Here is a 14,853-nt window from a genome sequence, read left to right on the forward strand (position 1 = left end):
CAGCAAATTATATGAAATGAGTGTGTGAATGTTTAATTGCAAATGTCTAATGCAATTTCACTTCTACACCGGAAACCAAAGAAAGGTTAGCGTTGCAACCTCTCTCCACTGAAGTTACACTGAATTGTGAAAAAGCACAAGTTGAAAGTGAAGGCAAGTTGTGCTTTCTCTTTAAAGGTGAGCATCACTGATGACTGTAGATCGTATCGAGCCAAAACTTCACTGGACAGAAAGATCTTTGCCAAATAAAAAGGTCTTTGTTTTGGCTGCCTTGATAAAGGACATTTATCCAAGGCGTGTCGCCATATAATGGTCTATTCAACGTGCAAAGGATGGCATGGTCTCCCAACTGCTCTCCATGGAGATAGCAGACAGATAAGTGCGTCACGACAGAACACTGTTCTGAAAGTAGTATCAAGATTCACGACTGATAAGTCTGGAGACAAGCATGCCAACACTCACAATGGATTGATTCACCTCACCGACACTGGTCAGAGCAGTAATTGCTCAATCATAGTTCCTGTATGGTTATCGCACTGTAACAAGCCAGAAGTTGGAAGGGTGGTGCATGCGTTACTCGACACTCAATCCAACACCACCTTCATACTCGAGGACACTTAATGCTGTCTACAATGTCTGTCAGGGACCATCTGGTACAAAGTCAAAGGATTGACGGCTTGTGGGTTAGAGGTAACAAAAAGCTCATTGCGGATCTCACTTCCAACGACATACTCTCATGAGATTATGCCAGCTAATAGGTCTCATATACCAACACCAGAAGTTGCGAGGAAATTGCCACACCTGCATAAAATTGCTGATGAGCTGGTACCGCTCCAAGATGCTGAAGTTGGTCTCCTTATTGGTTATAACTGTGCCAGGGCATTAACACCTCGAGATATAATTCCTCCCACTAACAACGAGCCGTATGGTCAGAAGACTGATCTGGGTTGGGGAATAGTAGGAATTGTGGACCCAAGTGCTCTAGACACTGATGATATTGGAGTGAGTCATCACATTCTCTCAAGATTAGCATTATCAGAGCTACCATTATCTGGTAAGGTATGCAAAGTGAGGATATAGAGGTCATACTCTGTTCAAGAACCAAGGTGAGAGAAGTTATCAATCCTCATGATGTCACTCGAATGATGGAAATGGATTTTAATGAAAGACAAGGAGAGAAATCATCTCTTTCCTTAGAGGGCAAAATATTTATTTATATAGTACAGGAAGATGTTCGGCTCTCGGATCAGCACTACGAAATGCCATTGCCGTTTAGAGAATCTGATCCGAAATGACCCAACAAGTCCATGGCAACCCATCGTTTGAGAGAATTGAAAAATCGCTTCAATAAAGACGAAAGGTACAAACAGGACTTATATGGCCTTTATGCAAAGTATTATCCAAAATGGACATGCTGAAAAGGTACTACCATCAGTCACTGATGAAACTGATGGATCAATGTGGAATATTGCTCACCATGGAGTGTATCACCGGAGGAAGCCAGGTAAAAGCCATGTAGTGTTCGACTACAGCGCACGATTCCAGGGACAACCTCTCAACGACCACTTGCTGCAGGGTCCTGATCGAACAAGTGCCTTGGTTGGAGTCCTCTGCAGGTTCCACCAGGAGCCTATTGCACTGATGTGTGACACAGAACAAATGTTCCTTCAATTCAAGATCAAGAAAGAATGACGAGACTTTCTCCAGTTTCTTTGGTGGGATGACTTTGAAAATGAACTGGTTGAATACCGGATGAACATTCATCTTTTTGGTGCCAAGTCCTCTCCGGCTTGTGCGAACTTTGGCTTAAAGCAGACAGCCAGCAACAGAGGCTCAATTTGAATCAAATGCTGCAGATTTCATCAGACATAACTTTTATGTCGATGATGGCCTGACGTCACTTCTGATGATGGCCTGATGATGGTTGCTTCTGTCGGTGAAGTCATCGACCTTAACAATAACACCAAGTCTATGTGCTTATAGGGAGGGCTGAGACTGCACAAGTTCATCTCAAATTCAAAGGATGCCTTGGCTGCCATTCCAACCCAAGATCAGGCAAAGGGAATTTGAGATCTCGATCTGATACACAATTCATTGCCATTGGAAAGAGCTTTGGGCATCCAATGGTACGTTGAATCTGTTACACAACATGGTCAAAAAAGTATGTGTACACCTGCTCGTCCAACATCTCAATTCAAAATAATGGGTATTAATATGGAGTTGGTCCCCCCCCCCTTTGCTGTTATAACAGCCTCCACTCTTCTGGGAAGGCTTTCAATGAGATGTTGGAACATTGCTGTGGGGATTTGCTTCCATTCATCCACAAGAGCTTTAGTGAGGTCGGGCAGTGATGTTGGGCGATTAGGTCTGGCTCGCAGTCGGCGTTCCAATTCATCACAAAGGAGTTCGATGAGTTTGAGGTCAGGGCTCTGTGCAGGCCAGTCAAGTTCTTCCACACCGATCTCGACAAACCATTTCTGTATGGACCTCGCTTTGTGCATGGGCGCATTGTCATGCTCAAAAGGCAAAGGGCCTTCTCGCTTTGCTCTCCTCTCGGCATGACGAAATGGCTTTCCTTCGACGCATGAAGAAGTCGGCGCGATTCTCGTATCCGTGCTGAGGCAATTTGGCTCGTGTGGTGAAGCGAGATGCCGCCATCGACTCTTGGCTGGTCGTATGAGACGGGCCTCAAAGCCTTGTGTATGTCACCGAAGGGGACGGCACCATTCTGCAAAGAACGTATGGGCCGGTGCGAGAGACGAAGCAGCTCTACAGGGTCTGAGCCTTGGTGTTGAATACCGCTCACTAATTGCTTGACGAATATTCCCGCTGCGAAAGCTGCTTGGCGCCGTTTTGCGCGTGTCCACACGTGCGAATCGAAGCACATCAATTCCAAGTTCCACAACAAAGGAAGGATGCCCACCCATGGGAATACCCTTACTCTCGCGAACTCTGTGAACTTTCATAACGATCGGTTTGGAATTGTGACATGTTGGCGATTGACAAACAAACAAACAGACAGAATAACAAAATCAACTGATCAATATGTTTAAAATTTTGGTTTTGCAAGTAATAATAATAATAATAATAATAACAATAATGATAATAATAACCCCCCTGATGTCCATTTTCTTTCTGGGACCTCACAATACATGATAAAACTTCCGAGACGTCTGAAGCTCTTCGATGAATGAGGTGGTGGCTCTGAAAAGAGCCGTTGTTTTGTTGTAGCTGCTGAGGAACACCACCACCACCCAAATGTTTAACCACCGAAACCGTACAACGTACGACCCTGACGTTTCAGAGCGTACACCACGTCCATGGCAGTGACGGTCTTCCGCTTGGCATGCTCGGTGTAGGTAACGGCGTCACGGATAACATTTTCCAGGAACACCTTGAGAACTCCGCGGGTTTCCTCGTAGATGAGACCCGAGATGCGCTTCACCCCACCACGACGGGCAAGGCGACGAATAGCCGGCTTTGTGATTCCCTGGATATTATCACGCAGTACTTTACGATGACGTTTCGCTCCTCCTTTTCCAAGACCCTTTCCTCCTTTACCTCGTCCAGACATGCTGAGAACGTTTCAATTCAAAGCACAATAAACGAACCGACCGGTATTCACGGTCTATATGGTGGTGCTACCGAGGATTTCTATTGGTGGAGAGCTCGACAACGGTCTTTACTCTTTAACCTTTACACTTTACCCCCGAGACAGTAATTGATGACAATTTCATTCTCAACACAACTTGAACTACAGAACTTTGGGAACAATGAACAACGAGCGCACTCACCACCTGAGCGCATTCATCACCTGAGCGCATTCATCACCTGAGCGCATTCATCACCTGAGCGCATTCATCACCTGAGCGCACTCATCACCTGAGCCCACTCACCACCTGAACACACTCACCACCTGAGCCCACTCACCACCTGAACACACTCACCACCTGAGCCCACTCACCACCTGAACACACTCATCACCTGAGCGCACTCATCACCTGAGCGCACTCACCACCTGAGTTAAAATACCCTTCACAGGTATTAAGTAATGTAAGGATATTTTGATAATAGTTTTGATTTCAACAAAAGTTAAACTCCTCGTTTTGTCCGATCAACCGACTTGAACCTCGTTGAACCCTCTATTGTTATCTCTTGTGAATATCATTTCCTTGAGGTTCCAAACATTCCTCCTCGCTGTGTGTTGTCGGTAATCAAGTGTTTTCACATTCGTGCTGATCCGTGCTCAGGTGACCTCGACACGAGCCTCAGAAAAGCCGTTCATACCTGGTTTGTTTGACTGCCTTGTTCAGGTGGCCCCGGACAGGTATACAACAGGTGTACATTTCACCATGAACCTTTTCACGTTTAATTCAGATCACAGAAGAGATTTTCCTCGTGAAGAACAGATTCTGAGTGAAGAAAGCCCGTTGGGTGAAGCCGACATCGGGTCCCAGTAAACGAAGTTCCATCAAAGCGGATCTTCCATGTGCCGTGTCCGTCCGTGGAATGCGGTGAAAGGTCCAGACAATTGAAAATGTGTTTCTCACCGTTTGCCAGCATGTACTTGTACCTGAAACGGTTGTGTACATTGCACATGGAATTATCATTCGTGTTCATTACAGAGGTCAAAGTGACGCAGGAAACACAAACTGATGAGGAACAGATCTCATGGTTCTGTGAACATCCTCGTTGATCTCTACCACGTCCGCTCCTCCACGTCGTCACTATAAACAGGCCACGTGACGAGACGACACTCCGCTTGTTATTGGATCTCCCACTTCCCTCTCATACTCTTGTTGGTTCGAAATGTCCGAGACTGTTCCCCTCACGACTTGGACCTCGTCTCTCAAGCGAGCCAAGAATAAAACTGCCGCTTCCAGGACCCCGAACAAGGCTGACGGAACCCTATCGGAAAAGATCCTCAAGGTGGTGGGATCGAGCAAGGAGCGAAACGGTGTGTCCCTGGTCGCTCTGAAAAAGTCCCTGGTGGCAGATGGTTGCGATCTCCAGAGGAATGGCTTTCGTATCAACGTGGCTGTGAGGAAGCTCATCGCAAGTGAACAGCTTGTGCAGACCAAGGGCACGGGCGCTGCCGGCTCGTTCAAACTGAGCAAGGAGAAGAGTGCCAAAGTGAAGAAGAGTGACAGTACCAGAAAAGTTGTGAAAACCACAATCAAGGCTAAAGCGGCCAAGAAAGCAACCAAAATGCCAGTTGTGACGAGGGCGGTACGGAAGATATCCCCCAAGAAAGAAACCAAAATGCCAGCTGTGAAGAGGGCGGTGCGGAAGATATCCCCCAAGAAAGCCAGAAGACCTGCAGGTTCCTCTTTGAAGCGATCCAGTAATAAATCTGCCAAGGTGAAGAAAAATGTGAACAAGGTACTGCCGAGGACCAAGGGCAAGACCAAGGAAACGATGGCAAAGTCCAAAGCTGCAGCCAAGGGGTTGAAGAACAAGAAGATGATGCTCAAAAAGAAGTGAAGGGGAAGAGAAGAGATTAGAGGAGGTGAAGTGTCTCTTGTTCTTCCTCGTTTAATTTGCCCAAAACCCACAACGGCTCTTTTCAGAGCCACCCACCACGTTCACTTGAAAGGAGCTGATTCGATGGGACATTAAATCACTGCAAACTATTACTCGGGTGTATCTTACATAGAGACTTCATAATAGATATATGAGCTTTAAATATTTGTATATTTACATTTTTGTATATTTAAAACTTTAAATATTTAGACCTGCAAGACTCATGTGGTTGCCATGGCAACCAGGATGCTGTTTTCCATCCCTTCCTGTGTGCACTCCAACTCCCAAAGTTTTCAACATTCACGTTTCATATTTGGTACATCGGTACAGACTGTGGAGACGGTGTGTCGTGACATACGTTCGTCATCTAAAGTGGTTACCATGGCAACCAGGATGCTGTTTTCCATGTAGTAGCACAATTCTGAATATTCCTTCTTGTTCAGGCGTATATTGTGCTCACTTGCGCTCTTGTAACTGATTGCAATGTACAAATACATATATTGCTTTAAAATTATTTGCATCAGACTTCACTGCATTGCTTAATAAAAAATCTTAATAATTAGACGAGTCTTTTAAAAACGATAAATGTATAAACAGGCGAGCATTGGGTGGCTTTGAGACTAACTCTGGTTCCTGCATTACGACATCACTTTGTTCACGCATTGTTACGACACATTATTTATGCATCCTTTCATCATGACATTCGAGCCTTGTCACATCACGTCATTCAGTCATTGTTACATCACATTATTCTTGCATCGTTACATTATGTGATTTATGTATTGTAATATCGTTGTGGGTCGGGGGTTGGTGGCAAGGAATGGCCGCCAGGTGGAGAAGTAGAGCCGTCTCTCACTGAACACCCAGGATTGCAGGTCGTAACCTTCGGACAACTCCGAAAGTCATTGGTTACTTAAGGATCGTGCTCGCCAATTCTCTGATGGCGTGGGGTGGGGTTAATAGACAAATTTCAATATACATAAGTACCCACGACGTCAAATTACTGGGGAAGTCACACCCTCAACGGACTCTGTCGAACCGGGTTGCTCTAGCAACCTCGGTCGGGTGTAACCTTGCGGAATTACCAAATCTGTCAGTCTAAATGACAACTTACAGCCCAATCGGCTTACTGGTTCTCAAGCACGAACCGTGCTGGGTCAATAATAGAAAGCACAACAACGAGCTGGTACTTTGAACAATTGGGGCTTTATTTATAATGGGGCAGGGGAGCACAAAAAGAGCAGAGTTAAACCGACTATCAGAAATGCAACTTAATGTACAAGGCACTTAAACAGTTTATACTTACCGGATGGGCACCACCAACACACACACACACACACAAACGCACAAAAGAAATGGACCGTGGTGCTGTGCGAGATCCGTCGCCACCAAAAGTCCACAGCTGCTCATTCTCAAGCTTCCGTTTGAACGCCTCGTCCGTGAAATAGCACAGGATTTCAAGACCGACTTGCGTTTCCAGAGCTCCGCTGTGATGGCGCTTCAGGAGGCGAGCTAGGCCTACCTCGTCGGTCTGTTTGAGGACACAAATTTGTGCACCATTCACGCCAAGCGTGTCATCATCATGCCCAAGGACATCCAGCTGGCATGACGAATCCGCGGCGAGCGAGCTTGAACCGCTCGTCCGAGTACACAGCTACCACACTACCCAACGGCTCTTTTTAGAGCCATCACACCTTCCTTGAAAGCGTAATCGACTTTTCATGTAACTCGTAACCTCGTCAATACCTTTGTGTGTATCTGTCGGAGGGAAATGGGTTTTGTGAAACACTTTGGTTTGTTTTTAAAGAGCAGGTTTTGGGTCGCTGATGACTTCGCATGATTCGAAGGTTGTAAGCACATTAATAATAATAATAATCGTTGGGCAATTATTTTCTTACGTGAACAAGGTTCTTCCGAGGACCAAGGGCAAGACCAATGAAACGAATGCAAAGTCCAAACCTGCAGCCAAGGGGTTGAAGAACAAAAAGGTGATGCTCAAAAAGAAGTGAAGGGGAAGAGAAGAGATTAGAGGAGGTGAAGTGTCTCTTGTTCTTCCTCGTTTAATTTGCCCAAAACCCACAACAGCTCTTTTCAGAGCCACCCACCACGTTCACTTGAAAGGAGCTGATTCGATGGGACATTAAATCACTGCAAACAACTACACGGGTGTATCTTACATGGAGACTTCATAATAGATATATGAGCTTTAAATATTTGACGAAATGAGTTGTGAAAGAGTCTTCTGTTCAAGAGCACAAGGTTACAAGGACCTGCAAGACAAAACAAAGAAAAATTTCTCTTCATTCATAACAAACAATGACCAGTCATGTGACCCAATATGCAATCTTCAAAGTGTGCTTTCACTCCGAGATAACTTTGTCACTAACAAATTGCTCATTACTGGAATTACTTCGTCATTCGCAATATTTCAAACATTGTTGTGCGAATGATTTTTTTGAGGTTAATTAAACTTTAGTAGAACGAGAGTTATTTCTTAGCATTTGTTTCGATAAGCATGACGTCCTGTGTGTACAGCATGATACACGTTGCGTATTGTTACATGTCGACCTCAGGGCACCGCAGCAAGTCCATCGGTAACCCGGAGGGTGTCACGGGCAAAAAAAATAAAGATACTCATGTGCCTTTGGTGGTGTTTTAAGAGTGAAACCAGAATACGAGAGGAGACAGAAGGGTAATTAAATAAGAAATTTTATTAATCCCTATTTTTTTCCATAATCACAATAATACTGTCATGTCCACACCGATTCACGCCGACACGAGACGGATGCACCGAACAGCTTTGAACTCCCTTTGACTGTGTTTGAATAATGGCGGCCCTGCATGCACAGGATCCACAGAAGCATTGGAGGCTCTTTACAGCATTGTTACATCATGACATGTTCGCATTCTTGCATCATGTTATTCATGCATTGTTGCATCAAAGTATTCATGCATCGTCTCATCATGAGATTCATGCATTTACATCATGTTATTTGTGCATTGTTACGTAATGATATCCGTGTATTGTCACATCACGTTATTCATGCATTGTCATATCACGTTATTTGTGCAGTGTCACATCGTGTTATTCCTGCATTGTTACATCACATTGTATATGCAGTGTTTCGTCATGTTCTTCATGCATTTTCACATCCTTTTATTCGTGCATTGCCACATCATGTTATTCATGCATTGTTACATCACGTTGTTCTTGCATTGTTACATCATGTTGCTGATGCATTGTTACATTGCGGTATTCTTGCATTGTAACATCATGTTATTCATGCATTGTTACATCACGTTGTTCTTGCATTGTTACATCATGTTGCTCATGCATTGTCACATCATGTTACTCATGCATTGTTACATCACGTTGTTCTTGCATTGTTACATCATGTTGCTCATGCATTGTCACATCATGTTATTCATGCATTGTTACATCACGTTGTTCTTGCATTGTTACATCACGTTGTTCTTGCATTGTTACATCATGTTGCTCATGCATTGTCACATCATGTTATTCATGCATTGTTACATCACGTTGTTCTTGCATTGTTACATCATGTTGCTCATGCATTGTTACATCATGTTATTCATGCATTGTTCCATCACGTTATTCTTGCATGGTTACATTGCGGTATTCTTGCATTGTTACATCATGTTATTCTTACATTGCTACATCACGTTATTCTTGCATTGTTCATCACATTATTCTTGCTTTGTCACATCATATTCATGCGTTGTCAACTCACGTTATCCATGCATCATTACATCATGTTATTCGTACATTGTTACATCACGTTATGCATGCATTGTCACTTCATGATATTCGTGCATCGTCCCTTCATGTAACTTATGCATTGTCACATCACGTTGTTCTTGCATGGTTACATCACGTTGTTCTTGCATTGTTACATCATGTTGCTCATGCATTGTTACATCATGTTATTCATGCATTGTTCCATCACGTTATTCTTGCATGGTTACATTGCGGTATTCTTGCATTGCTGCATCATGTTATTCTTGCATTGCTCCATCACGTTGTTCTTGCATTGCTGCATCATTTTATCCTTGTATTGTCACATCACGTTATTCTTGCATTGCTGCATCATGTTATTCTTGCATTGCTACATCACATTATCCATGCATTGCCACACCGCTTTATTCCTGCATTACTACATCACTTTCTTCACGCATTATTACGCCACATTATTTATGCATCCTTTCATCATTACATTCGAGCCTTGTCACATCACGTCATTCAAGCATTGTTACATCACATTATTCTTGCATCATTACATTATGTGATTGATGCATTGTTATATTGTTGTGGGCAGGGGCTCGGTGGAGAGGAACGGCCGCCAGGTGGAGCAGTAGAGCCGTCTCTCACCGAACACCCGGAATTGCAGGTCGTAACCTTCGGACAACTCCGAAGGTCAAGGGTCACTTAAGGACCGTGCTCGCCAATTCTCTGACGGCGTGGGGTGGGGTTAATAGCTAAATTTCAATATATCTAAGTACCCACGTCGTCAAATTACCAGGGAAGTCACACCCTCAACGGACTCTGTCGAACTGGGTCGTGTAACCTCGGTCCGGTGTAACCGAGCGGAATTACCAAAGTCCGTCGGGTCAAACGACAACTTACAGCTTAATCGGCTTACTGGTTCTCAAGCACGAACCGTGCTGGGTCAATAATAGAAAGCACAACAACGAGCTGGTACATTGAACAATTTGGGGTTTATTTATAATGGGGCAGGGGAGCACAGAAAGAGCAGAGATAAACCAACGATCAGAAATTCAATTTAATGTACAAGGCACTTAAACCGTTTCTACTTACAGAACGGGCAACACCGACACACACACACACACACACACACACACACACACACACACACACACACACACACACACACACACACACACACACACACACACACACACACCCAAACAAAATGGGGCCAGTTGGGCACCTTTCCACCTCATGCGTATGGTCGAGACAAGCTGGTTCGAGGGGGGCAGGGGGGGGACTCAAACCCACACCTTCATCGCCACACCAAGCACCAGGGACCGTGCTCTCCAACCAGCCATGCACCAACGAACCAAGACCAAGGAGAAGACCAGAGACGCCGATGACCCAGGACCAGACGAAGCAGTCAGCACCAAGACCCGCGCTCCAGAGCCTGGCATTTCTTTATTCATTTCTTGTGCGGGGTCAGAAAATCGCTATCTGAGGCATCTCAACCCTCATTGCCGGGGTGTCGCGGGAAAGTCGCCCTCTGTGCGTGATTGGACAAGGGGCACACCCCTGGCCTTCTGGGCGGAGTCTCGATCTGAGACGATGAGCCTCCTGATTGGACGAAGGGCAAGGGATGAGCCTCCCTTGCCCTCGTGGGCGGAGTCGGCTCTGAGGCGATGAGCCTCCTGACTGGACGAAGGGCGCGCCCTTGCCCTCATGGGCAGAGTCAGCTCTGGAGCATGGGGTCCCACTCATGTCCACAGCCAGAAACACGTGCGCAATGGCAACCGGGTTGTGTGAGGGACGGTGCCGCTGTTGTTGTTGTTGTAAAAAAAACAACCTAACTAAAAATAACTCGTAGCGCACACACAAAATTCCCGTTAGACACAGGGAATGGATTTTAACTATAAACACATACTTATCGAAATAACTGAACTGCGGGGACTGCTGTCTGTTTGTGTGCACAAGGCTTCCATATCTGTAACACATTTCCCCCGCCCCCCCCTTCTATACACTCATCCCGAGTTGTCAAATTTTCGTGTGGCATGCATGTGTAAGTTTTCCCCGAGTATGATTTACCTATGGATCCCTGAGTGCGACATTTTTATATGTGTCCCAAAAATAAATAACCTCGTGCGCTGCTTAACTAAACTATCAGACTCACACGGACAACTTAAATAAATTGCCGGCGCAAGACAGACACACAGGTGGGTTACAATTTATTTTAAATTCTAACTTATCTATTTACACTAACTATGGCCCAAGACCTGTTATCTGTTGAAGGCACAACAAAGTCAACAGTTTGTGGCTTGAATGGAGTCTCTGGCACAGGAGAATGGATGGAGATGGACTGGATGCAAGAATACAAAATGATGGATGGTGTGGCGGCCTGCAGGGCAGTCCTTGCAAATGCACTGAAGGAGATGGTCCTGGTGCACATGGTGAAATGGTTGACATAGGGGAAATGTAAACAAGGGCAAGCAGGCATGGGGTCAAGGCAAAGGCAGGCAAATAAGGCATGGCAAATGCGGACCCGCTGATGCAGCACAAACCGGCCGGCATATGAAGCTGGCCGGCCTCTGGTCTGGCTCGTGAGGTTGTGGAGGGACTACTACAAAGCTACCACACTACCCAACGGCTCTTTTTAGAGCCACCACACCTTCCTTGAAAGCGTAATCGACTTCTCATGTAACTCGTCACCTCGTCAATACCTTTGTGTGTATCTGTCGGAGGGAAATGGGTTTTTTGAGACACTTTGGTTTGTTTTTAAAGAGCAGGTTTTGGGTCGCTGATGACCGCATGATTCGAAGGTTGTAAGCACATTAATAATCGTTGGGCAATTATTTTCTTACATTTGAAACTCAAAATATGTTAAAATTAACTTTTCAGTCTTAACTTTTGCCAGTGATGGAAAAACAGACCGGAATTTACCGAAGATGCTATGACGTCACGTTCTCCGAAAACTGTCAACATTCGGAAACAGCGTGTGGACAATGGCGAGATGCGAATCAGAGAGTCATTTCAGCAGCGATGAAATTGAGTGTTTTCATTCCGATATTGCCGAGGATGAGTCGGAGGATGATGGGAATTTATACTATGGAGTTTCTGGCCCTGAGCCATATAAATTTGAGCCACTTGCAAGAGCAAGAAAACGGCCTATTTCGTGTACAAGTGGCAGGACTGACTGCCAGCTCAGGGAGGACGGAAACCTCCCGTGGAGCAGAAAGACGAAAGCTCGCTTGATCTTGATTTTCAGTACGAATACAGACCGTGAAAGCGTGGCCTCGCGATCCTTTTGACTTTTTGGGTTTTAAGCAAGAGGTGTCAGAAAAGTTACCACAGGGATAACTGGCTTGTGGTGGCCAAGCGTCAATAGCAAAGGCACTTTTTGATCCTTCGATGTCGGCTCTTGCTATGATTGCGAAGCCGAATTCGCCAAGCGTTGGATTGTTCACCCACTAACAGGGATCGTGAGCTCGCAAGAATAAGGTAAGTTTGGTGCAATTTGAGCTTTTATTTGTCGAGTTATGAATGTTTCAAGTTGAGGGCGCCTCACACGTATGGCCGCGGGCGCCTTGGCGAGATCTAGGCCGCGGCGCTTTTTCCACAAAGATGAGGTTTAAAAACAATTTTTTATCCCAATAAAGGTTATCATCACATGCCTGACTTGTTAAGCTGTCGGATTATGTAAAGATTGTTTGTGGATGGCTGAATATTACGGTTTTATGACTTTGACAAAATAATTTTAAATAATGCCGTGAATTCCTGTGGTGAATTGAGATTTTTGCTTCGATCGACGTTGCGGGTTCGTTTTAAAGTCAATTCAAATTCTGTTTTCGGTTTTTGCAGTCGCTTAGGATGCTTAACACTCGGTAGTTGTGAAGTTTGTAAAATTCCGATATTTTATAAGGTTTATGTTCGATGGCACGCAGGGCCTAGAGTGCCTTGACTAGATGTGAGGCCGCAGCGCTTTTTCAACAAAGATATTGTTTAAAAGTTTAAAAGGCAGGGAAAATTTGCCTGTTTTGTTTGTACAAATCTTATCCACTGCCAGCAAATGTTTGATTCCTTCAGGAATCGGTGGGAGCGATTACCCGTTTTCCAGCCATTTTCACAAAACATGACGACATACGTACGAGGCATGATGTACAAATATCCAAATAACTTTGCTCTACAATAATTCAAAATACAAAAGGATAATATAGACATTTGCAAGCTCAAAAAAGCGAAAGAACGGCCCGCTTAACTGGACACTTCTTCAATGAAAGAGTGAGCTTCCGCTTTGTTTTGGAGAACGTGACGTCACCATCCATATATGGCACGCGGCTGGTTTTTTTAGCTCGCCTGTTCGAAGAACACAGAGCTATGGCGATACCCCCAGCGTGAGCATCAGCGTCAGCGTGAGCGTGAAAATGTTAAAGTTTTTGGTGCAAGTTATTTCCTTTCTAATGTTTTTATCTACCACACTATTTTTTACTGATTACTATACACAAATACATACATTGCTTTAAAATTATTTGGATCAGACTTCACTGCAATGCTTTATAAGAAATATTATTCGACTAGTCTTTTAAAAACAAAAACCGATAAATGTAGAAACAGGCGAGCATTGGGTGGCTTTGACACAACGCTGGTTTCAACAGCCTCGAGAAATAACAACTTTGGAGTTAAATTTCATTAATTTTCCCAATAGTTAGGCAACCACAATAGTTTGCATGGAGCTATTTAATGTACATATAATCACACTGATAAATTTTCAGAACATGTTTGGTGACCCACAACCTGCTCTTTAATAAACAACTAGCCGAAACACTGTCGCAGACGGATTCCGTTCCATGAACGAAAAGTGTTTATTCTGCTTCAGAGTTGAAGGTTGACTATTGCCGCAAAGTGAGATGCATTCTTACAGGTATGAAGTTTCTTTTCAGTCCAGGTCACAGTACCGAGAAAAACGTGACACGACCGTTCGGAGGAGCACAAAATTGGTCCTTCAGTATTAATATATAGAATTCTCATAACAATTTACTGTTCAAAGTTGAAAAATGTTATGTGCCCTCCGGTGGACGATTCCAGGAACTACACCATTTCCGTGTGATGATATTGATATATTTTTTTAATTCTCCTTACAATTTACTGTTCAAAGTTGAAAAGTGTGCCCTCCGGTGGATGATTTCAGGAACTACACCGTTTTGTGTGATAGCCGAAACCCTGTCACAGAGGGATTCCGTCCCATGAACGAAAAGTGTTTATTCTGCTTCAGAGTTGAAGGTTGACTATTGCCGCAAAGTGAGATGCATTCTTACAGGTATGAAGTTTCTTTTCAGTCCAGGTCACAGTACCGAGAAAAACGTGACACGACCGTTCGGAGAGCACAAAATTGGTCCTTCAGTATTAATATATAGAATTCTCATAACAATTTACTGTTCAAAGTTGAAAAATGTTATGTGCCCTCTGGTGGACGATTCCAGGAACTACACCATTTCCGTGTGATGATATTGATATATTTTTTTAATTCTCCTTACAATTTACTGTTCAAAGTTGAAAAGTGTGCTCTCCGGTGGATGATTTCAGGAACTACACCGTTTCCGTGTGAT

General features: G+C 44.3%; 2 protein-coding genes across 2 annotated transcripts; one reads left to right on the top strand and one right to left on the bottom strand.

Annotated features, from left to right (window-relative positions):
- Positions 1 to 3,123: 3,123 nt before the first annotated feature.
- Positions 3,124 to 3,863, bottom strand: LOC147017886 (histone H4). Its single transcript, XM_085900029.1, has one exon. The coding sequence runs from the start codon at positions 3,572 to 3,574 to the stop codon at positions 3,263 to 3,265; it is 312 nt and encodes a 103-aa protein (XP_085756155.1). The 5' UTR covers positions 3,575 to 3,863; the 3' UTR covers positions 3,124 to 3,262.
- Positions 3,864 to 4,538: 675 nt separating this feature from the next.
- LOC147017887 (histone H1.1-like) lies at positions 4,539 to 5,922 on the top strand. The gene has a single exon (XM_085900030.1). It carries the CDS (start codon positions 4,810 to 4,812, stop codon positions 5,482 to 5,484), a length of 675 nt encoding a protein of 224 aa, XP_085756156.1. The 5' UTR covers positions 4,539 to 4,809; the 3' UTR covers positions 5,485 to 5,922.
- Positions 5,923 to 14,853: the final 8,931 nt, after the last annotated feature.

Source organism: Eptatretus burgeri, chromosome 10, assembly GCF_056783735.1.
Source record: "Eptatretus burgeri isolate ZD-2024b chromosome 10, Ebu_testis_v1, whole genome shotgun sequence".
NCBI lineage: Eukaryota > Metazoa > Chordata > Myxini > Myxiniformes > Myxinidae > Eptatretus > Eptatretus burgeri.

What these genes read in the sequence shown, in the direction of transcription:
- LOC147017887 (XM_085900030.1), top strand. Translation starts at nt 4,810, where the DNA reads ATGTCCGAGACTGTTCCCCTCACGACTTGGACCTCGTCTCTCAAGCGA.
- LOC147017886 (XM_085900029.1), bottom strand. Translation starts at nt 3,574, where the DNA reads ATGTCTGGACGAGGTAAAGGAGGAAAGGGTCTTGGAAAAGGAGGAGCG.